This window comes from Vombatus ursinus, unplaced genomic scaffold (assembly GCF_900497805.2).
Source record: "Vombatus ursinus unplaced genomic scaffold, bare-nosed wombat genome assembly UNPS02014832.1, whole genome shotgun sequence".
NCBI classification, from domain to species: Eukaryota; Metazoa; Chordata; class Mammalia; order Diprotodontia; family Vombatidae; genus Vombatus; species Vombatus ursinus.
Genome location: NW_020954610.1, coordinates 13,286,075 through 13,311,737, shown reverse-complemented (window position 1 = coordinate 13,311,737; position 25,663 = coordinate 13,286,075). Strand labels below are relative to the sequence as shown.

The following is a 25,663-nucleotide window of genomic DNA, read 5'->3' as shown; positions in this document are numbered from 1 at the left end:
CTCTCAGCAATACAATGATCCAAGACAATTCCAAAAGACTCAGGGTGGAAAATACTATCCACATTCAGAGAAAGAACTATAAAGTCTGAATGCAGATCAAAGCATACTATCTTCACATTTTTTTTTATTTTTTCTTTCTCATGGTTTTTCCCTTTTGTTCTGATTCTTCTTTCACAACATGACTAATGTGGAAATATGTTTAACATGATTGCACATGTATAACCTATATCAGATTGCTGTCTTGGGGAGGGAAGGAAGGGAGAAAAATCTGTAACTCAAAATCTTACCACAAAAAAATGAATGTTGAAAACTATCTTTACATGTAATTGGAAAAATAAAATACTATATAAAAAAGGTTTTGGTAGAGTATAAACTTCATATGAGCTATTTTATTAATCACCTGCTATAAAAGTTAACAAAATAACGGAGTAAATATTGTCCAGATACCAAGAAAATTATAGTAGTCTTACTGTATTCTGCATTGTTCGTACTATTTCTGGGAAATTGTGTTCAATTCTGTTTAATTTGGGGGAGCAACATTTTAAAAGAAATATTAATAAATTCTAATGCAAACAAGTATGTAAAGATAGTAAGGGGACTGGAAACCATCATCTATGAAGAATGGTTGAAAGAACTGGAATTGTTTAGCCTGAGGGAGACTACGGGAACATGTGATATCTGTCTTTATGTAGAAGAGGGGATAGGTTTGTTCTCAGTTGGTTCCAGTTACCAAAATAATGCCTCTGAGTGAAAGCTGCAAGGAAGATTACAGCACAATGTAAGAAGGAATTGTCTAACTAGAGCTATTCAGCAATGGAAAGGGTTACTTTAGAAAGCTCTCCTTGACTAGAGTTATTTAAGCAGAGGTTAATTAAACATTTGTCAGGAATACTACAGAAGGGATTTTTTTTATTCAGTTTAAGGTTGGATTTGTTGTTGTTGTTGTTTAGTCATTATCAGTCCTGACTGAACTCCCAGTTGGGGTTTTCTTGGTAAAGATACTGGAGTGGTTTGCCATTTCCTTCTCCAGTTCATTTTACAGATGAAGAAACTGAGGTAAACAGAGTTAAGTGACTTGCCCAGGGACATACAACTAGTATCCAGGAGAAATAATTTGAGAATCATTGGACTATCTTAATGCTATGACTGAAAAAAAGAGCCTAGACATCATGTTTCTGGAAGTCTTAAAAGAAAACTGCCCAGATCTCAGACCAAGGGGCAAAGCTGAAATAGAAAGAATCCACCAGTTACCTCCTGAAAGGAACACCAAAATGAAAACTTCCAGGAATATGACAGCCAAAACCCAGAGCTTCCAGGTCAATGAAAAAAAAATACTGCAAACAGCCAGAAAAAATGTATTCAAGTACTGGGGAGCCACAGTCAGGATGACACATGATTTATCAGCCACCACTATAAAGGAGTGGAGAACTTGAAATATGATATTCCAGATGGATATGAGCTTACAGCCAAGAATAACCTACCCAGCAAAACTAAGTATGATGCTAGAGGAGGCAAAGATGATTTTAAATGAAATAGAAGACTTCCAAGCATTTCTGATGAAAGGACCAGAGCTGTGGAGAAATTTCGAAGTTCAAATATAGGAGTGAAGAGAAACAAAAAGTTAACATTAATGAACAATGATAAAGAGCTAAATAAGCACAAACTTCTTACATTCAGATATGGGGAGATGATACATGTGTACCCTCTGATCACTATCATCATCAGGATTCATACATGGAGTCCAATTAGATATAGCCTAGAAATGGTTATATTACATTTTGATGATCTTAAGAAAAGAATAAAAAGAGAGGGGAAGAGAAATACATTGTGGGGGGGGGGGAAGAAGGGAAAGAAAGATTAGGAAAAATTACCTCACAAAATCTGGGTGCACACATAGATATCTATACAAACAAGTGGGGGAGGTGGCTGAGACATGAACTTCACTCTTATCTGAACTGATCAAAAGAAGGAAGAATCCACCCACACAGCATATTTCACTAAACAAGAAAACAGGAGTGAAAGGTGAAAAGGGGGCAGGGAAATTAAAGGGAGGATAAATTAAGGGAGAGATTCATCCTAAACCAAGTTAACTCTAAAGATGTAGATATAAAGATACTTATAGCGCTTTTTGAGGTGGGAAAGAATGGGAATCTGAGGGGATGCCCATAAATTGTGGAATGAATAAACAAGTTATATATTTAAATATGATGGAATACTATTGTGCTAAACTCTTAGCAATGTAATGACCAACCAAGATTCCAGAGCCCTAATGAAGAAACATGCTCCCTAACTCCTGAGAGAGAGGTGAAGGACTGAGAACAGGACAATTATCTTTTGACATAGCCAATGTGAAAATTTGCTTTGACTATACATATTTGTAATAACTTTTGTTTTTCTTGTGTTCTTAGTAGTAGGGGAGATAGGGTAAAAGGACGAGAAGACAGATCTTGATTGATTAAAACAAATACAATATTTTTTAAAAGTTAAGAACCTAAAAGAGGCTGTGGTTCTATAACTGATTGACTTGACTTGGTAGTTTAAAAATAATTTACTAAATAAAAAGGTACTGTCCTCAGTTTGATTGCTGCTTAGAACCTCGGGTCCTAGGGTCCTTGTCCTGTAGTAATAAATAGCTAGAATTTATATAGCAATTTAAGGTTGCAAAACGTTTGCAAGTATTATCTCATGTTAACCTTATAACAACTATAGGAGGTAGGTGCTATTATTATTCCAATTTTACAGATGAGGAAATTGAAATTGAAAGAAGTTAAGGGACTTGCTCCAAGTCACTGCGCTAGCAAGTGTCTGAGGCAATATTTGAACTCAGGTCTTCCTGACTCCAGGTCAAGTGCTCTATCCCCAGTTATCTACCACCTCGCTATCTTTTGACAATCACCAGGTGGCTTTGCAACGGGGAACATTTATAAGTTAAAGGGGACCTACCCTTCCACTCAGTCACAGGGGTTCAATCTAGGAAAGTGACTCCTCTTTTCCAGGTCTGACCCTCTAGCTAGACAGATCAGATATACCACAGGATCCTAGGATTTAGATGAGAGTCCCGAAAGATCCTTCCATCCAACCTCTTTATAATAAACACAGTTTTGGAAGGAATTATTCTAGTCTATATAAAAAAAAAAATTCCCCTTCCTTCCTTTTCTCCTTTCCTCCCTTCCTCCGTTCTTTCCTTCTCTCTTCTCTTCTCTCTCCTCCTTTTTCCCCTTCCTTCCTACACCCTTGGCCTCAAGTATTTGTTAGATGAGTGAATCAATAACTTTTCAGCCCCCGGTTAGGGTGTGTGTAACAAAGGTATTTGAGAAGCCAGAGGGTATGATTTCCTTGGGAATAAATTTAAAGGAACTATGTTGAAACGTGAACCGAGTTACTCTCGGAAACACCCAGAAAGACTATTACAGAAAATACTTTCCAGGTAAAGCCTGGCTCGGAGGGGTAAATGCTCTTTGATCTCTCCGTTCTTCACCTTTCAGGACCCTCTCCGGTGGCTTCTGCCCTGGCAGTTTCGGCCAGTCCATCTCTGTGGGATGGGTCACCTTTAGGGTGTACCTGGGCCACCTTTAGGGTGTACCTGGGCCCTTGACACCTTTGGGGCGCGCAGGTAAGCCCGAGGCCACGCGGCGGCGGGAGGAGGAAGGCTCAGACCCGCTTCTCGCCTCTCCCGGGCGGCCCCCTCCGTCCTCGCGCGGGGCCCCTCCCCCCCCAGAGGCTGGGGACGGGCGGCGCGAGCCAGGCTGGGGGCGGGGCAGGGGCGGAGCGCGGCGGGCGCAGGGGCTTTGGTGGCGCCGGGGGCGGCGGTGGCGGCGGTGTGACGGCTGGGGCTGTGGTGGAGTGTGGTGCGGTCGGGTCGGGTCGGCGAGCGCCGTGGGCCTGCTCCGCCGTCGCGGACCACCATGGCCACTTCTCCCGGCGGCGGCGGCGACTTGGGGGTTTCCTCGCTAAACTTCCCGGGCTTTGGCTTTGACTCCGGACTGGAGATCAAAACTCGCTCGGTGGAGCAGACCCTCCTTCCGCTGGTGTCGCAGGTAAGATCGCGCCCCGCGCGAGCGCAGGCTTCCCGGCCCCCCGACGCCCTCCACCCCCTGACCCGCGCGCGGCCTCGGGCTCCCTCCCCCCACCCCGGGCCCCTAGGCTGCCGGGCCCGGGCGCGGGAGGCGGAGGAAGCGGGCCGGCGACGGCGGCCGGCCGCGGAGAGCGCGGGGGCGCCCGATTCCTCCCCAAACTCTGCAGGAGCTGAGCCGAGTGGGAGAACGGCGTGACTTTTGTCCATCCCGCCCGCCCCGTCTCCTTAACGGTCTCCGAGAACCCGAGGCACCGCGTGTGTGTGTGTGTGTGTGTATGGGGGGGCGGGGGCCGCCGAGCGCTAAAGTTTCCCGAGTGCGCGAGACTGGCAGGCAGGCAGCGGTGCAGCCCGGGCGGGCGGGGGGCCGCCGGCAGCGGCGGAAGGGAGGCGAGGTGGAGGCGGGGAGCTCGGGGCTACGGGATCTGCTGCCCGGACTTAGTGAAAGTGGTGAAATCTTCCTGTTAGTTCTGGCTTTCTTTTTGTGTGCCCAGAGGGCAGGCAGCAAACCGCGAGCTAGAGACGGTAATCTCCCTGAAAGGTACACTGCAATGGCAAGAGATAAGTGTATATCCCGTGGAGGGGGGGGGTGTGCGTGCGAGCTTACGGTGCCATCTTAAAGTGGAAAGACATTTGGGGGGCAATGCGCAGGTTGATCAAATAAATGTATACGTGTGTGTGTGTGTGTGTGTGTGTGTGTGTGTGTGTGTGTGTGTGTGTGTGTCCGAGCGCGTGTGTTTGTGCGCGCGCGCGCTTAGGTGGCTGTCTTAAAGTGGAAATACATTTCGGGGGCACCGCGCTGGTTGACCAAGTTTTAAAAAGGAAATCTAGATAATAAGTAAATGAGAGGGTAGCGTGTGCAGTGGGATGGGCTGGAAGAAAACACACTTTGTGTACCTCTTTGTTATTTGGATAAATAAATTTAAAAATTCTGATTGCACTTTTTTGCTTATTGCAAAAAACAAACAAAAAAAAACCTCTTCAATATTGTGACTATTCAGGATAATTCAATTCTGTGTAGCGGTCCAAATCTATTTATCATACGTGGTTTTAAAAGTTTTAGTACATTTTGTAAATATTACCAAAGAAGGTACTATCAACTTATTTTCTTAACCTCTGAACTTCTCAGAGGAGTCATCTACATTTTGTTTTCTGTTTATTCACTACTTGTTTTTTCCTTAAGTTTCCGAATTTGGCTACCATCTTCCCTATGTCTTTGACTATTGCTTTGAACTATTGCTTCTAGTCATTAACGACTTCTTCTTGGCCAAATCCCATATATAATCAGCTGTCTTGACCTCACTACTGCCTTTGCTAGTGTTGACATTCTTCATTTATTGAAGCTCTTTAGACTTTTAGCTTTCTAGAGGTTATGCTGCTATCTCCATTCTTCTTAGATTTCACACACACACACACACACACACACACACACACACAAACACACAACCCCTTCTTATAAACTGTGTTTCAACTCTCGAGGCTTAGTCTTGGGTCCCTTTCTCCTCTGCTTCTACACTTGGGGAATTATATATCTTCAGCCTAGCCCTTTCATGCTATATTTTTCGTCGACTTGGACATCTCTTTGACATTTTAAACTTACTATAGGTGGCATCTCTATCCTTTCACCTTGTTTACTTAGCTGGTACCAAGTACCATAGTTGTTCCTTAATTTACATCTTCAGCCTAGACCTTTCACTCTGTCTTTTTAGTCTACTTGGATGTCCCATTAACATTTTAAAATTGCTGTCCTTGGTATCCCCATCCTTTCACCATCTTTTATCAGTAACTCCAGTCTTGAAACCTTAAAATTTCTCTTTTGCTAGTTCTTATTATTCTCTCTATTCTTCCTCCCCACTTCTCCCCACCCTCATTAGCCTTTTCTGTTCATAAACTATGACTTAACACTTACATTAGATTGAAATGGAAAAGAGGACTTGTTGGTTGAGAGTCTTTAAGACCAAACTGAGGAGTTTGTATTTGATATCGTAATAGTGGCTACTGCAGTTTTATTAGCAGGGTGGTGATTTGATACAAACAGTATCTGAAGAAAATTTAATATAGCATCCCATATAAGAAGGATTATAGCATGGAGGTGAGAGAAGCAAGAGCAGCAGTACTGTTAAAGAAACAAGACTTAGAACAAGTTGGTACAGGCGCACCCCACCCAATGATATGAATTGATTCCATAAAAATAGGACACTAGGTAAAACATTACCTACAGCAACAATGTTATAAAATGGAGATATGTTCCAGGACAGTCAAAATTTAAACTTAAAATAAGTCTTTACAGACACTTGAAACTAATAAGATTGAAACATTGATGCATAACTGAGAGAAGTAGAGCTTGTAGGAGATGGATGATACTGAAGCTGACTAAACTTGGCAGGGACAAAGAGACAGCTATGGCATGAAGAAAGAGGTAAAGATGAAAGCTGGTGTTATTGTGGCCAGAGCTATTATAGGCCCAGCTCATCAATATCAAAAATAAATAATTAATAAAAATTTTAAAAAAGAAGGAACTAGAAATTGGAAGGGTTTTTGTTCTCCCTTTTCCTTTGTCTTGGCAGAAAAATGAGTCCTGCACTGGAAAGGGACAGAGTTTCGAGAACATCAGTAGAACGAAGCACCTTTGCAATATTCCCCTGTCCTTCCTTAACTCCCTACCCCCAAGTTGGAGCATTATTATTTGATGGAAGGAGTGCCTCAGAAAAACCACGCTACTAAGTATAGGAAGTAGTCAAGAACCATGGCATATATGACATAGGATTTTAGGACTTAGTCTTGGAAATGGCATTAGAAATATAAGTCCAATCCCCTTATTTTACAAATAGCAGACAAGTAGACAGCGGCAGAGTCAAATTTGAACCCAGGTCTTTTTATTCCAAATCCAGTACTCTTTTCCTTATACGTCAAATATTTTGGGAATGCTGAATGTATGCATCTTTTTGACATTGTCATGGTGTGCCAGCAGGTTCCGAATATAGAGAAATCTTTCTATTAATAGACTTTTCACTTTCCATTTGATTTATAAAGCAATAAAATAATGATTCAGTTTGAGTCTTAAGTCAGACATTTCAACTGGTTTCCCAACAGTGCAGTGGGTTTTGGTTAGCATGTTTGTATGTATTATTGTTATCCTCATTATTATTATTTTGAGACTGAGTCTCCCTATCGTTCTTCTGCTGGAAGCACAGCAACCACTCAATACTTATTGGTGCAGAAGCTTTAACTTGCTCCATTTTTACAACTCTGGCTGGGTTGCCCCTCTTTGACAGCTTGCTAGCCCTTAACTCGAAGGAGCTCACTATATTAGTGCTAGGCTTAATGTGGATACCAACTGGTTTTTAGCCCTGTTGTAGCTCAGAAGTCCTGAATTCAAAGAATCCATCAGCCTTAGCACCCTCCCCATCCCCACTTCTGCTAGCTGGGATTACGCAACTGACTGGTTAGTATATGTTATTGTTTCTGTTGTTTCTAACAATAATGATAGTGTATGATACAAATTATATAACACTTTAAGGTTTGCAAATTTAAGTGATGTTGGTTGGGTCAACATTTTGCATTGTATCCATAGAAGGCTTTAAAGGCATAGAAAATTTTAGAATGTAGAAACTTAAAGCTGGAGAGATCAGCAAAGGTTATATGATCCAACCCTCCCTCTTAAGTAGGAATCTGCTCTGTAACATTCCTAACAGTTGGTCATCCGGCCTTTACTTTAGCACTTCATCATCAGTAAGCTAATTATTTGTTGTTATTCTTCAGTCATTCAATTGTATCCAACTCTTTGTGACCCCATGGGTCATACTGCTTATGAGGTTTTTTCTTGGCAAAAATACTGGAGTGGTTTGCCACTAATTATTAGGGAAACTATTTGCATTGTTGGGCAACTCTAATTGTTAGGAAAGTCTTATCCTACCTTCCTGTAACTTTCACTCGATCCTAATTTTACCCTTTGGAGTAACACTGAATAAATCTTTCCTTCTCCATGACAGTCCGTCAGATATTTTAAGGTAGCTATTCATTCAACAGGTACTTATTGAATACCTACTGTAAATTATAGACTGGATTGTCTACCTCAAAGCCTCAAATGAAATAATGTATGCAAAGTGCTTTGCAGACTTTAAAGATATATATAGATGGATAGATGCATGCATGTGTTTATATGTGTCTGTATATGTGTGTGTGTACATATATATGCCAGTTGTTTTTTGTTTTGTTTTTATTTTTGCGTAGACTTGTGATTTCAGGAATTTCTGGTGTGGAAATTCTCTTCACTTGTATAAATCATTAGCAACTTCTCTAGCTTGTAATTATAGGGAATTGCATGTAGCATTAATAGCCTAAACTATTTGCCCATGATTACATAGCTAGTATATAGCAGAGGAAGGAGTTGAATCCAAGTCTTCTTGGCTCCATGACACCCCTCTATACCATGCTGCTTTTCATAAATGCCAGTTCTCGTAATGATATTATTACCATGTGTAGGAATACACTGTGCTAGGTGCTGTAGTTACTGTCTCCCTTTATTTTTTTGGTGTCTCTTTCTGAAACCAAGTATCTTTGTTCTTTTAACAGTTCCTTTCACATCACCCTTCCAGAATGAAGTTTAGTTGGTCAGTGTTTCTCTTAAAATGTAGTATCCACCACCAAAGAAAGAACTAGTAGATTCTGAATGCAGATCGAAGCATACTATTTTTCACTTTCTGTATTTTTTTCATTTTTTTCCCTTTGGGTCTGTGTCTTTTTTCACAACATGACTAATATGGTACTATGTTTTGCATGATTGAATATGTATAGCCTATAGCAAATTGCTTACTGTCTCAGGGAGGGAGGAGGTGAAAGAGGGAGAGAGAAATTTGGAACTCAAAATTAAAAAAATAATAATGTTCAAAATTGTCTTTATATGTAACTGGGGAAAAATAAAATATTATTTTATTAAATGTAGTATCCATAATTAAACATAGTATTTCACATATTGCTTGATCAGTGCAGAGTACAGTGAGTATATTTCTTCCTGTGCTCTGAACACTAAGATGGCTTTAATTTTTTTTAAAGTAGCAGCATCTCACTGTTGGCCAATATTGAACTTGTGGTCAACTAGAAAGGCCAGATAAATGTAACTTAGATTACTGCCAAGCAAAATATCTCTTCTAGCTATCCTATATTTTTGCAAGTGATTTTTGAGCCTAGTTTTTAGCCCGTGATAAGTTTAATCTTTTTAGTTTTGACCCAGTTTTGAAATTTTTTGAAATCATTTTGAAGGGTACTGAATTTGGAGTCAGAGGACCTAGGTTTTCTCAGTCTCTGCTGCTTGTTTGATTTGAGACCAGTTACTTTACTTCTCTGGGTCTCAGTTTCCTCCTCTGCACAATGAGAGGGCTGTACTTGATCAGGGGTTGGCCACTTTTTTTTGTTGGTAAAGGTAAAGATGGTTTTTTACAATTTTAAATAAGGTGGTATTGTGTTTAAAAATGTAAAAACTGGGGGCAGCTAGGTGGAGCAGTGGATAGAACAATGCCCCTGAAGTCAGGAGAACCTGAGTTCAAATTGGGCCTCAGACCAAACACTTGACACTTACTAGCTGTGTGACCCTGGGCAAGTCACTTAACCCCAATTGCCTAAAAAAAAAATGTAAAAACCACTGGCAGGCCCTACTAAATAGATTATGGGCCAGATTTCATCCTCAGGCCATAGTTTGCATACCCTTGGACTAGATAATCTATAAGGTCCCTTCCAACTCCCATGATCCTATGAATGCTGATTTTTGTCATCTGTTATATTAACAGCAATTCATGTGGGACAAGAGCCAAGGATTTTTTGTCTGTTTGTTTGTTTTATTTTGTGCAAGTTTAATATGAGTTAAAAGTTTGAGGCAATTGCTTTATTAAAAACTAATGTAATCTTGGGCTATATCAACTCAATTTAGCAAACATTTATTAGATGTCTACCAAGTGCAGAGCATAATATCTGTGATAAAAGAGGTAATAAGTCCTGTAGTACCCTGTACTACTCAGGTCACATTCAGAATATTGTATCCATTTCTGTATTTCATACTTTCAGGTGTAACATCAATAAACTAGATGGCCTTTGGAATGCAACCAAGATAGTGAGGGATCTAGAAAATAATGTCATCAGGGAAAAGTTGAGAGAAGTGGACTAAATGTGAGCAGTCATGTAGAGGAAGGAATGATTTTTTTTTCTATTATTTCAGAAGACAAAACTAGACCAGTATATGGAAGTTGCAGAAAGGTAAAGTTTGTGGGAACAATTGGAGCTGTCCAACAATAGATTGTGCTGCCCCATCAAGTAGTGAGCTTCTTAGTATTGGAAATATTCAACCAGAGACTGGTTGACTACCAATTATTGGTTGTTCCTTCGTTGAAAGAGCACTCCTACATTGTTAAAGAGGCTGGACTAGATAATCTGCATGTTTCCTTTTAATTTAATAGTCTATGATTCTGTGATAATCAGTTCAATAAAATTAACGTGATTTCTGAAAGAGAAAATAATACTATTTTAATTTTTAAAGTTTTTTGTAAATGATAAGTACGTGGACAAGAACTAATTACTTTATTCAGACTTTCAGATAAGAAAGATAAGATTTCATACTAAAAGTGGTTTTAAAGAAAAACAATTTTTAAGGGAAATGAGTAACCATAGTTTGCCTTGGGTAAACAATATGCTATTATATAACAGGGGGGATGGAGAGAAAGAGACAGATGTGAGACATGTTTCAAAAAAAAACTCAGCAGGACTTAGTGATTGGTGAATGGAGTCCAATATGAATTTATGATGCCAGCTTACAAAATATCAAGTATTTATATAGCATTTTATGTTTGCAAAGTACTTTACATATGCTGTGTCATTTGATCCATGTTTTAAGTCTGGAAACCACTAAGAGAAAAAAGAAAGTCTACTGTGGGAACTAGTTTTGGTGGATCAGAGTTCATTCATTAGGTATTTGTTGTGTACCTTTTTTGTACAAAAGGGTAGAGGAGAGTAATGCAGTGCAATCACAGATCAAGGAAAATATGTTCATTTGTATTTCTGCATATGCCTTGTAATTAGCAGTATACTAAAGGGAAGGAAGCAGGAGGAATTGCTGGGGAGATATTGAATACACTCACGGAGAAGGGAAGAAGATCCTGGAAGGGGCAGAAAAGGATGTTTCTCTACAATGCCCCATATGTGCAGTAGGTGGTTAATAAAGTTTTAAGAGTCAAGTTGAGGTTATGGAGCTAAGGACTAGTTTGGGAAAGGAGAAGTCTGGATACATTTTTCTTCGAAACAGACAAAAAGAAGAGAAAGCTTAGGCCTATTGGCCTCTATCTCTTCAGTCTTATCTTCTTAGGTTCATAACTTGAAGCATCATTAGAAAAAAAAATACTTAATGGGCCTATTATTATTATTTTCTCAGAGAGAAGTTTAGACCAGTAAAAGCAATTTCCTTAAGCAGTTCAACAACCCCCTTCTTCCTTCTTTTCTGTTCTGGACCTGGTTCATTGCTCATTCACAGTGTCCAAGATGTATATACTGAAGGAACTATGGGTTGACTGTTCAATTGTGTATCACAGACTGGGAAATAAACATTCTTTATCCACTTGACTTTTACTTTGTGGAAAATTAGAATGAATGCTTTCAAGTGATTATAGTTCTCATTTGGAAGGTTCTGGAGGACTATCCATGACTGCTGCTACTCTGTGGCTATGAAGCATGGGATACCACAGTGTCCAGTGAATTCAAATTGATGATTACCCAAAAGGCAATAGAGGGATAGATGATAGGCATTAACAGGCATTGGCAATTGCAAGGGAAAAGCAACGTCAAGAATGTCATTAGAGAGTGGTGTAACCAGAAAAGAAAATGGACTGATCAGGTAGCTAGAATAAGGGGTAACAGTGGACAATCTTTGTGCTCCATTGGCATCTACATAATATCAAAAAACCTTGAGGAAAGACTCCAGAATGTTGGGTAAACCCACTGTGAATGGTTTATAGGAACAAAAGACACAAATATGAAGGGCTAGTTGGGTTGATTGACGTCTGTGTCCAGATAATGACAACAGGTCCATTGAAATACTTATTTAGGCTTTGTATCCCACTTGCAAAAGTATTTGAAGTAGTTTATGAGATTAAACATAATGTAAAATAGGACAATTAGAAATAAAGCAGAATCTTATCTAAAAAGGACAAACTGATTACTACTTTTGGATACTAAATGATACTCCTGAATTTTTTGACAGCTAAGGCAAAGAGGAAACCTGTTAGGTTATGTAGTTTTAATTTTCTGACTAAAGAGGGCACATAAAAACTTCTGTAGAGATAGGCATTTCTGTGGAACTACACTCTAGCAAAAAGTTATCGCATAGGTTCTGTATGACCTTGGGTAACACAGGCAATTTCCTCTACTAGTTTTGCTTCTTTCCTTTAAGATCTATTTAAATGCATAAACATTTTATTGACCCTGTGTAAAGGTAAAAGATAGGACATTAACTTTATTTCAATAAAGAGATATATAAGAAATTTTATGTGGATAGTGAGATAATATGTCCCATGTACTTCACTCTCTCGTGATCTAGTAATACTCAGCTAGAATTAAAACATCTATATAAATGGATAGTTACCATGACTATTAGACTGTTTTAAATATCAGAACTCAAACTCCCTTAAGTTCCTATAAAGAAAATATTCTCTATTGTTTGTTAATGTGCAAGCTCCGTACCTTAGCTACCAGTCATAATGGTACCAAGTTTTCAAGTTCCATGACTATTCATATTTGTCACATCACTCAAGTAGTTGATTAATAAAAGTTTTTAAAAATGAAATAGCTGGTAAAAGTTCCAGAACTACATTTGTATTCTCACCCATATGGGCCAACCTATTTTCAGCTGGGGTCATTTCCTACAGCTCTAGAGTTTTTATTTTTTCACAGAAGAAAAAGCCTTATATCTTTTCAAGCATTTGTAACAAGTATACCTCCACAATGTTGCAATAACCAGGATCATTTTTTTTCCAGTGGCATCATTAGTGCACTATAAATAAAGCCCATTCTAACATTGTAAAGCCTTGGCTGTAACCTTGAGCCAGTTCTCCGAGATTCAGATCAGTTAGTGATGATGTAAGCTAGCACTCTATGGTATTAACTCCTCTGCCAGTTTACTTACCGTCATCATACTACTTAGAGTTTGTTTATAAAACATTTTTTTCCTATAGAAATAACTATGGAGATTCAGAATTTCATATAGAGAGTATCCTAACAGTCTTAGTGAAGTTTTAAGCTATTAAAGGGAAAAGCTATTAAAACTCAAAACTGCACTGAGACTTTTGGGACAGCCTATATAATCTTTTTGTGTTCTGCTGTGTAGGTAAAAACATTCTCTTTTGTTTAAGAGCAAAATTTAAAAATGAAACTACTTGTCATTGTGACATTGTTTTGGCTGATGTATCTTTGTAGAATCCATTAATCATGTTAGGTTGTACCTCTACTTGGTTGGAACCCTAGAGTTCTGCACCATTAGCATAGAATAACTCTCTTTAGCCTAAATAATTATTAGGAAAATAGTTATCAGTTAACCATCTTTAACCATAAAAAAACTTCATATCCCCTAGAGAACACCTAATTTTAAGCAAAACTATAATATTGTATTATCAAGGATGTTTGCTATGAAATGCATTCACAAGCTGAATGAGTTAACTTGATGGATAGGATAGTTAACTTGATTAATTAAATGTTGGTGAATGCCTACAAAATACAGTTTTACTTTGATGTAATTGATGTCATTGACTTTCTTTTTCTAGCAATAACTAAACTACAGTTCCACCTGTCCTGTCCAGAATAGAGTGGGTCAAGTTTGAGATTAGCTAATAGGGCTAGTGGTTGCCTAATAAGTGAGGTAGAGCCAAAATGGGAAGAGACTAAAATATGAGGTTTATCAACAGGGAATATTAGAAATGGTATTCCATGGAGGTCTGGTGAAACACCAGGAAGACTAGAGCAGGGGGTAGAAGGCCAAATGTTGTAGCTCTGGTTCACAAACTGAAAAAGCAGTTCAGGGCACTACATGATTGGTTTGCTTGGTGTCCCAGTAGGATGACACTTTTTTTAAATGCAGGTAATAAGCCTCTCCCCTCCTAGGTCTTGAAGACCCAGCTGTCAAGCATCACTGTACCTGAGGTCCAGGACATGTTATGAGATCTGTACTGAATGTTGACATTTAGAGGTTTCTGTTGGACTCCGAGGCATGGTCCTCCTGTTTGTAGCTTTTCCATTTAATTTAATACTGGGATTCTGGAATCTCCCCTTTGTCATGAACTTCATCATGAACTGGCTTTCAAGCACAGTAGTTGATCAAGGAACTAATGAATGAATATCAGCATTGAGATGGGCTGATGAAAATGTGGAATGTGCTAGCAGCAAGCCAGGCTCCAGGACTGTAGAGACTCAGAGCTTATGGAGCATGAAGAGAGAGAACATTGAGGAAAAAGCAGGCTGACTAGGTCTCAGTGGGGGAAACGACATTGTGGAGCTGTTTTGGTTAACAAATTCAGTACCACCAGCATGGTATCCTGGACAGGGGCAGATCTGTGACAAAGTTTAGTGACACTGAGTACTACAGTACCTTAGAACTGACTAGGAGCTATAGAAATCCCATAGTTTTTCCTCCCTAGTGCTTCACTCAGGGCAGGTCTCATACTTGTATGTGTAGGGTGATATGACGTCAAACTAATGACCACTAGAAATTTAAAATGACCAAATGAAATGTCTTGAATATCCTAATGTACCTTATCTACAGTTCATTATGGCATAAGTAGACCTTCCCGAGGTTATGTACAAATGAGTTCTTCCATTTATAATCCTATGCAAGGTGTGGAAGTAGAGTTGGTTTTCAGAGTAAACCGTTGGATCTGAGTATAGGAATCCTGCAGTTGCAGCTGTCATACAAAGCCTGTTCTGCTTAACTGTAAAGATTTTGACATGCAGAATAGTCTTGCTTGTGGCAATGGATTTTCCTCTAGAGTTCAGAATCCTAATTATTAACTTAGTCCATTGGTACATTCTTATGTCTTGGAGTGCAAGAGATTCTGAAATCAAATTAGCTAAAAAGAAATAGGATTTACCAGGCCTGACTCTAGTTTTCAGACCAGTGTTAGGCTTTCAAGATTCTGATTATCTCTTTGTGTGGTGATAGACTTTCCAGAAATACTGCCCTGGGAGAGGCAGTCACCAGTCAGAACAGTGGGATCCCAGGGCAGAAAGGCAGTTGTTGAGATGTCTATAGAGTAGCATTTATTGAGTATCTGCTATATATCAAGCATTGTGATAAGCACTGGGAATTCAGAACAACCAAACGGGAAACGTATACAAAGTATGTATGTAGTAAATACAAAGAAATTTTAGTGTAGGGAAAGAATACAATTGTTAACTGGAGGAGCCAAGAAAGACTTTGTGTAGGAGATGGTACCTCCCAGTCTGGCTTCTAACGCTGCCATTGCATTAAAACTGATTGTCTCCAAGGTTGCTGATCTCTTAATTGCTAAATCCAGTCACCTTTTCTTAGCCCTTATCCTTCTTAGCTATGCTGAAGCATTTGACACCGATCTCCTCTTATTCCTGGATATTCTTTCCTCTCTGCGTTTTTGTGACATTTCTGTCTCCTGGTGCTCTGCTTACTTGTCTCACACTTTTCATTTCTTACTCTGGATCAGCATCTTAGTGTAGCAGCTGTGCTTCAAAAGAAACCTAGAGATTCTGTTAGGTAGAGGTGAGGAAGGGGGAGAGCATTCTAGGCATTGGAGACAGCCTGTGCGCAGTTATGGAAGTGTAAGATGGCACATCATGGGTAGAACATAGAGTGTGTGAGGGGAAATGATAGTAATAGTTAGCATTTATATAGTGCTTTAAGGTGCGCAAAAGTAGTTTACATGCATAATCTCATTTGAGTCTCACAACAACCCTGTAAGATAGGTGCTACTATTATTCCATTTTACTGAAGAGGAAACTAAGGCTGAGGGAGTGACTTGTCCAGAGGCATAAGGCTGTTCAGTGTTTGAGGAAGAATTCAAACCCAGGTCTTCTTGACTCTTTCCAGAAAGATAGTATGGAGCCAAATTGTGAAGGGCTTTAGGTGCCAAACAGAAGAGAATGTCCAGTCAAAGACAATAAAATCGCATCTTCAGTATAAAGGAAAGTATTTGCCTCCCTGTTTAATGCAGAAGATATGCATCATGTTTACTTAATTTGGATCATTTTTAGATATAGATGGAAGAGAAGCAATAATGTATAGTCCTGTTGCTACCATTTAAGAGCAGGATTATATCTTCTGTGAGAACATTCCTACTTATTTTGATTTTAGCAGTTGTTTTTTGATGTGGATTCCAAAAAAAGTATCAGTTACCCAATAATTATATTAAAACTGGACAATTTGTTTCATGGCCATTGAACCATAGCCAGTCTGCAGATAGCCTAAAGTTGTTGTTAAGTCTTCAATGAGGTCTAATGGAATGGATTGAGACCTGAGTAGGAATCTTACCTCAGACCTTAGCTGTGTGACCTTAGGCAAGTCACTTTACTTCTCTCAGCCTCTAAAATGGGGATAATAATAGAATCTACCTCACATGAGGATCAAGTGAGTTAATGTTTATAATATGCTTTGTAAATCTAAAACTTCTATATAAATGCCAGCTCTATTATTGAACAGTACTGGTAAGTTTGTTGCTAAATTTTCTTTTCTCATGGATATTATATTGGGAAATCCAATTCTGCTGTTTATTGAAGAGAAAAGCTGGCATAGGCTTAAAAATGATAACATGTTGCAAAATTTAATTTTTTATTTAAGAATTATTGATACATTTTATTTTTATTATACTTCATTTTCTGAATATATCCCTTCCTGCTCCTCTATGCAGTGATCCATACCCATAATTTTCAACCCCTTCAAAAAAGGGAAGGAGATGCATTTCCATATCTCTTTGCTGGGGCCAAATTTGGTCGTTAAAAATATATGATATTCAGTTTCTTTTTGTTGTTGTTGTTGTTCTTCCCATTTACATTGTTGTAGCTGTATATGTTGTTTTCTTAGTTCATTCAATTCCTGTGTCTTCCCATGCTTCTGTGAATTCTTCATATTTGTCATTTTTTATACTACATTAATATTTCATTACGTTTATGTCCCACAGTTTGTTTAACCGTTCCTCAGTTAATCAGCATCTACTTTGCTTCTAGTTCTTTGCTGCCACAAAAAGTGCTGCTATGAGTGTTTTGGTATTTGTGGGACACTCCTTTTTGTCCTTTACCCCTTTGGGGTATAAGGCATAGATTTTGAAAAGAAGGAACAACAGGGTGGTTAGTTGGTAATTTTGAGACAATGGAGGATTTCTCTTTTTAAAGATGGAGTAGATAGTACTTTGTGTCTATTCTGAGGGAATTATATTAATACAATTCATTAAGGTTAGTTGTTTGGAAACTCTAGGTTTTTGCACTTGGGACAAATTAAAAAGACTCATGGCAAAAAGTCTTTTCTTAGCACCTCTTTAGTTTGATTAGTCCACAAACATTTCAAGTTATTAAATATTTATTAACCACCTGTGATGTGGAAGGTACTGCAGAGTATCTGGAATTATTGACTTCTACCTATGTCCTGCAGTCAATTTTGTGTCTTGTTTATCTTTTATGGTTCCCAGACAAAGTACATTGTATTGCATATCTAGTATTCATTGAATTACATCAAAGAAATAGAAGCATCCATTATTAGCTCTCTTTTTTCTCCAATTCTACACCTCAGATCCTTTCAGAATTATCCTCTTTCTCCATAGTTTTGTTCCAGTCTTCGAGGAGATGGTGGTCCTTTCCTTTGCTAGGTCCATCATTCTTTTTCTACCCTTGATTTCATCTATTCTTTTCTCCTTCTGGAGTTTTCTCATCGGATGATAGAGTAAAAACTGAAAGAGACTATCTAGACCTCCTCTTTAATAGGCAATCTTTCTTTATCCATTGGCTCCTTCCCTAAATACAGGCATGCTCAGATTTCTCCCATCTTTCAAAAGCTTCACGTGACCCTTCTATTCCCTCAGGATATCATGCTTTATCTCTCCTCCCTTTTATAGCCAAACTCCTAGAAAAAAGGTGTCTGTATTTGTTGACTTTACTTCATTACATTCGGCTCACCTTTTCAGCACCTCCCAGTCTGGCTTCTAACACTGCCATTGCATTAAAACTGATTATCTCCAAGGTTACTGATCTCTTAATTGCTAAATCCAGTCACCTTTTCTTAGCCCTTATCCTTCTTAGCTGTGCTGAAGCATTTGACATCGATCTCCTCTTACTCCTGGGTATTGTTTCCTCCCTATGTTTTTGTGACATTTCTGTCTCCTGGTGCTCTGTTCACTTTTCTAACACTCTTCATTTCTTGCTCTGCATCAGCATCTATGATCCATCTCCTGTGTAGGAGTGTATGCCCAGGGTTCCATCCAGAGCTCTCTTCCTTCTCTACCTTCTCTTGGTACATCCTATGGGTTATAACTGGCATTTATGTGGTGCTTTGAAGTATGGAAACACTTTCTATGAATTATCTCAATTGATCCTAACAATAATTCTATGAAATTACTGCTATTGTTGATCTCATCTTATAGATAAAGAAACTGAGACTTGGGTTGAGTCACTCAGCTAGTCTGTCGATGAGCCTGGATTCAAATGTAGGTTGTCCTGATTCTAGGTCTAACAGTGTAACCACTGTGCAATATTCCCAAATCTAAAATGTACATATCCAGCCTTAATCTCTCCCAAACTTCAGTCTCGTATCACCAAATGCTTACTGCACATCTCCACTTGAATATCCCACAGACATTTCAGATTTCAAAAGTGAACTCATTATCATCCTCCTAAGCCTACACTTCCATCTCATCTTCCTGTTTCTGTTGAGGGCAACACTATTCTTCTAGTCACCCAGGTTGAAACCTTAAGTAATATGTAAGTTCCTTTAAAACAGGGAATGTTTTGTTTTGGTTTTGTCTTTCTAATCCCAATGTTTAGCAAATGCCTGGCACATTGTTGGTGCTGAATAATTACTGACCAAATCGAACAAACTACAAAGATAAATTTGTAGGACTAGATAATTGAATAAAGTAGTTTCTCTTGTTATCTCTCTCACTTTTCTGTGGGAAAGTGTCCTAAAATATGTTCCCTGCAAGTTGAACCCCAAACCTTCCCCGGGATCTATAGGAATCTAGTTTCTTCTTAGAAAGATATAAATTTAAGATTAGTCCAAATATAGGCTACCTGAAAGTATTACCATTCCTAAAATGAAGTTTCTTGGAAAGAGACAGACAATGTATGTGAAAGTAGATACTGAAACACACAGGCCACACTTGTGTTTTATACAAACCAATTTTATATAACCATCATTAAATAAATACAAAGCAACATATCTTTGGACCAATGTAGTTTAACTGATTTCAGTTGTGGTGTTTTCAAAAATTTGGGCAAAGTTTTGTTTCCATTTTGCTTCCTGGAGTTTGTTTTTCCAATAAAGAAACAGCATGGCTAGTTCTGTTTTCCCCTCCCCCCAGGCAATGGGCAAACACTGGCTTTAGCCTTTGTGTTTATCTTCTGGTAAATACTTCAACAAGAAGTTTCTTGCAAAAGAAAGTGTTAGTAAAGTGCTATCAGATTTTTTGATCTTCTGACTGTTAGAAAATGAATTCTCTTATCTTTTGTAGACAGATGACATTAAAGTCAGGCAAGAAGGTTAGATCAGGAACTTTATTAAAAGCCATTTCCAAGTAGATAAGTGGTCAGAGGATATGAACAAATAGTTCTCAAAAGAAGAAATGCAAGCTATCAACAACCATCTAGCAAGTGCTCAAAATTACTACTGATAAAAGAAATATAAATTAAAATGACTCCGAGGTTGGCACCTATCAAATGTGCAAAGATGAGGATCATTCTGTGTTGGCGGTATAGATATGCACATTAAAACTCACTGGTAATGGCAAAGGAAATTGGTCCAACCAATTTGAAAAACAAGCTATAATTTACGCAATTTTTTAAATTAGAAAAACTAGATATGATAGACTTTTGACAATTATGTAATAGAAATTATATAGAGCATAGCAACTTTAAAAGAAATATGGATACCTTTACAAAATTTGATCATATGTTGAGACAAAAGGAGCTCATAACTAAATGTAGAAAGACAGGATTATTAAATAAATCTTTTACAGACTATGAAAGGCAGTACAGCACAGTTGATGAAGGACTGGCCTTGAAGCCTGGAAGAACTGTGTTCAAGTAGCTCTGTCAGTGTACTCAGCAACTCTAAAACTCTAAGTTGTAGAGGAGCTTCCTCAACCAGGATTATAGGATGTGATTAGATCCCCTCTTGCTCAAAGTACTGGTTGGCTTGTTTCAAGTCTATTTGGGGGAGCTCATGCTGGCTTCCCTAGGGAGGTTCCTCTCTTTAGCTTTACAGCTTCCCTATTTACCTGTGATCAGGCTGGCTTCCCTGGTTAGACCTTTCTATCTGCTTCAATCAGCTTCCTGCTGGGGCTTTTTATTTTGTTTTGGTTTTTTGTTTATTGGTTTTGGTTTTAGCAGTTCTGGATTGGATGGTGAAGGTAATTTCTGATTCTACTTGATTTTCTTTATCATTGATCTTTTGGAGTTCTTTAAGATATTTGCTAGGTTTTATGTAGCACCCTTGCCTCCTTTATAAAGAACAAGACATGGGATAAAGAGAGGAAAAAGGAAAAGAGGATGATGAAGGGTTGTTGTGGAGCTTAAATGAAATAGCACATGTAAAGCATTTTGTAAACTTTGAAGTGCTGTCTTCCCAGGAACCCTTCAACAATTGTTATTTTTATCTTTTTTCATCTTTGCCAATGTATAGTTAGGTTCCTTTCTTTCTTTTTCTACCGTTTTAAAATTCACCATGTATGCGTATCATAGGATTCAGAGCTGCAAGGGATATTGGAGGTCATCTAGTCCATTTCCCACATGTTACTGATGAGGAGGCTGAAGCCCAGCGGGGTTAAGCAACTTTCCTGAGATCCCACATATGCAGGGTCACTGTTTGAATTTAAGTCCTCTGGTTTCCAATCTGGTGCTCTTTATAATGCTGCACACTTAGTAAGTGCCATCTTTGTAAAGGCGCTGGCACTAAGAATGAAACTGACGTAGTATTCCTGTTCTTAATTATATAAAACATTTACATTTTCTTTTAAAAGTTCAAAAACTTTGGGGCAGCTAGGTGGCACAATAGATAGAGCACTGACCCTGGAGTCAGGAGGACCTGAGTTCCAATCCAGCCTCAGACACGTGATACTTACTAGCTGTGTGACCCTGGGCAAGTCACTTAACCCCATTGCCCAGTCCCCCACCCCCCCCAAAATTCAAAAGCTTGGATATTAGTCTCAAAAATTAATTTTGAAAAGATTCTATATCTAAAGGGAAATTTTTTCCAGAGCTTGAGAATATAACAAACTCTAATTTTTCATGCATATTGGAAAGAACACTGGAGTCATTGTACAATCTGCATACTTTGAAATATGGTTGGTGCTTTAGCCTGTTTTAAAGCCCTTCTTGCTAGTATCGTTATTATTATTACTTATGAGCAAAAACTTACAGAAAATAAGAGTCTAAACCAACTGTTTGCATCCCTCATAATTTTGTTCCTATCTTTAATGTATGTCTTCTTCAGTTAAAAACAGTATGTGCAGACTGATTATTTTTAATTTTCCACTTAACATTGTTTCATGTATGTGTTTTCCTAAGACCTTTTCAACCCGTTATGTCTTTGAAGGAACTAAACTTTCATTCTGTATAGGATCGGAGATATAGGGTTGGAAGGAACCTCAGAGGCCATCTAGTCCAGCTCCTCGTTTTAAAGATGAGGAAACTGAGGCCCCGGGAGGTTAAATGACTTGTCTCTTTGCTTCTGGTACAATAAAATGAAGCAAATAAATGGATGAAATATAAAAGTATGCTTAAAATGAGTAGCTCTGTCATATTCAAGTTAGATTTAGAACTATCAGGGAGAGCTGGAATTTGAGTTTCAAGGAAAACATAGAAACTGGGAACTAAGGACAGCATTTGGTGATGACAGTTGTGGGTTCTATGAAGGTAATGAGCCAGTTTTCCTCCACCAAGATCCACCTCCCACCTAACACTTGTTATTACTGTTTGATAAAGTGACAAGAGGGAGAACAGAGCTCATTGTTCCAAACAGTAGCTGGAGGATGGGGATGATGTCTGCAGAATAAACTTTAAGTTTGATTTTGGTGGAGTAATAGTCCTGAAGTGTGATATGGGGTGATGTTACTGGTAATGGCCAGATGCTTAACTTAATTTATTTAAAAAAAAAAAAACTTGTGCTGTGTAACAACCATAATTAGCCATTATTATAATTAGGTAAACACCTTTAAGTTTTAAAAAGTAATTGATATACAATTCTAACATAGTTTTCTCTTATGTTTATAGATAACTACACTTATTAATCATAAAGATAAAACCAAATGGTCAGATAAGACTTTGCAAGCAATTCAACGAGTGGGACAAGCAGTCAACTTGGCAGTTGGAAGATTTGTTACAGTAGGGGAAGCTATAGCCAATGAAAATTGGGATTTGAAAGAGGAAATAAATATTGCTTGCTTGGAAGCAAAACAAGCAGGTATGTGAATATTTACATTTTTAGATGTCTAATACCAATGTTATTGTTGCACAGATAGAAAATTCTTAGTTGTTAAGATATGTATAGCACAAATATATGTATAATATATTTATCATATATGTATATTATATATTATATGTGTATGTATGTATGTGTATATATATATATGTATGTATGTATGTATGTATGTATGTTACTTGCTTGTCAGAGACACTCCTGTAATGAAGCTTTGGATTACTTTTAAAGGATTGGTTATATTTTGGTTTAAGCCCTATCCAGAAACCTAGAGGAAAAAAAATCTCTTTACTGAAAAAATAAAAGACATTCATCTCAAGCTTCTTCTTCTGTTTTCATCATTCCCCATTCTCTTATCCTTTGCTCTAGTCTCTGACAAAGAGGTAACCCTTTAACTTGCCACTTGTTCCATTGAACCCCTCCTGTCTCCTCTGGGAACTGGCCCCTTCAATCATCTCTTTTTCTCTCTATAATCATCACTCTCAATATATTGGTTTCTTCTCTAATGGTTACAAATATGCTCTAGTCAACCTTTAAAAAAATCTTCACTTGATCCCGTTAACCCCTCAAGTTGTAATCCTATATTTTTCCTTTCCCCAACCAAAATCCTAGTAAAAGCAATCAGCACTCATTTCTTGACCCTAACAACTTGACTTCAACTTATCTCTCCAATGTTACCAATGAACTTTTGATTTCTAAATTCATTGGTCTTCTTTTAGTCTTCATCTTGATCTCTCTGCAACTTTTGACATTGTTGACCACTTTATCCTCCTGGATACCCTCTCTTCCCTTGAAGATACTTTCAAGATACTGCTTTCTTTTAGTTCTCCTTTCACCTGTCCAATCATTCCTATTTGTTCTTTTTTGCTAGATCATCATCCATCTTCCCTTAACTCTTAGTGCCACTGAAAGCTCTTTTGGGCCCTCTTATATTCTTACTGTATTCTCTTTCTTTTGGTGAATTCCTTAGCTGTGAGATGTTTAATGATACCTATGCAGATAATGTGTATGTATATCCATAATGATCTCTATGTAGATGACGTGTACATACATATACGCATATATACATATCAGTACATGTATATATTGATATTATTATATCGATAATTTCTCTCCTGAGTTCTAATCCTTAATCACCAAATGAAAAACATCTTCTCTTTGATATGCTGTAGGCATCTCAAACTCAATATATCAAAAATGTAACTCATGACTTTCTTTCCATTCTGGCTCCTTCTGTGCCCTTTTCATCTCAAGGAGGCATGAGCCAGAGAAATAAGACCCAAAACACCATCTTCCTCTTTATTACTCCCTCCACACAGCCAGAATGAGTAATCAGGTGACCCAGAAACACCATCTGTGGAGACTGAATAATACACACTTCTGGTTAAGTTGGCAAGATGAAAGGTTGTAGAGATGCCCAGCTCTCCCACACACACTCCAACAAAACAAAGAGAAACAGAAAAAAGTTCTTCCACTCAGGCCAGAACTACACAAAAAAAGACAGCCAGCAGAGACTGGGAGAAGGATCACAACAGGGCAACCAGTACAATCCTCTATAAAAGGTCCTGAAGTCTCTAAGTGCTGCTAGAAGGGCCAAACTCGAGAAAATAAGACTATCAGAAGATAACACCAAACACAAGGAAGACCAAGACAAAAAAGAGTAACCTCAGGACAAATAAAAGCAATGTCTTAGATTAAGAAGTGGCCTGGACACAAGGACTTTAAGAATGACTGGAAGAAATACAGGACTTCAAGAGAGGCATAAAAAAGTAAACAGGAAAGAAAAAAAAACTATGTTATTCAATAAGGGCTAAGTGTTTACTTCCCTACTTGGGAAGTTGGTACTTGTAACTCTTGAGAACTGTATCTTTATTAAGACATTTAGAAGGGATATACATAGACAGAGGGTGTGGGTATAAATTGATGTGATGATAAAAAACCTAATTAAGTGGTAGAAAGGGAGATGGGGGAGAAGAAGAAAGGAGGAGGCAGAAAAGGGTACACAAAGATATATTACAGTAGAGAGAAAGAAGGGAGGGAGATAAGCATTGTTTGAACCTTACTCACATCGGATTTGGCTCCAGGAAAGAATAACATACTCAGCTATAGAAATCTAACTTGCTAAATAGGCAGTAGGAGGGAAATGGGGGGGGGGGGCCTGATAGAAGGGAGGGAAGATTGAGAGAGGCAGTGGTCAAAAACAAAACTCTAGTGAGGAGGGAAAGGGACAAAGGAGAAATAAAAGCATAGAAGAGTGGGGGATAGGATGGAAAGACACAAATAGTAATCATAACTGTGAATGTGAATGGGATGAACTCTCCCATAAAACAAAAGTGGATAGCAGAATGGATTAAAAACCATAATCCTACAATATGTTGTTTACCAGAAACACATTTGAAACAGAGGGATACACACAGAATAAAGATAAATGGCTGGAGTAGAATTATTATGCTTCAGCTGAAGTAAAAAAGCAGGGGTAGTAGCAATCCTGATCTCAGACAAAGCAAAAGCAAAAATAGATCTAATTAAAAGGGATAAGGAAGGAAACTACATCTTGCTAAAAGACACTATAGACAATAAAGTAATATCATTACTAAACATATATGCACCAAGTAGTATAGCATCTATATTCTTAGAGGAGAAGTTAAGGGAGTTACAGGAAGAAATAGACAGCAAAACTATACTAGTGGGAGACCTTAACCTCTCCCTCTCTGAACTAGATAAATCTAACCGCAAAATAATCAAGAAAAAAGTTAAGGAAGTGAATAGAATTTTAGAAAAGTTAGATATGGTAGACCTCTGGAGAAAATTGAATGGGGATAGAAAGAAATATACCTCTTTCTCAACGGTATATGGCACCTACACAAAAATTGATCATGTGCTAGGGCATAAAAGCCTCACAGTCCAATGAAGAA

General features: G+C 38.3%; 1 protein-coding gene across 2 annotated transcripts in view; it reads left to right on the top strand.

Annotated features, from left to right (window-relative positions):
- The first annotated feature begins 3,875 nt into the window (after window positions 1-3,875).
- Window positions 3,876-25,663, top strand: part of LOC114025643 (alpha-catulin-like) — a 95,598-nt gene continuing 73,810 nt past the window's right edge. For both annotated transcript variants that reach the window (XM_027839114.1, XM_027839113.1), the window contains exons 1-2: window positions 3,876-4,037; window positions 22,544-22,733. In XM_027839114.1, coding sequence (XP_027694915.1) covers window positions 3,906-4,037; window positions 22,544-22,733 — 322 coding nt within the window. In that variant the 5' untranslated portion in view covers window positions 3,876-3,905. The remainder of the gene's footprint in view (window positions 4,038-22,543; window positions 22,734-25,663) is intronic.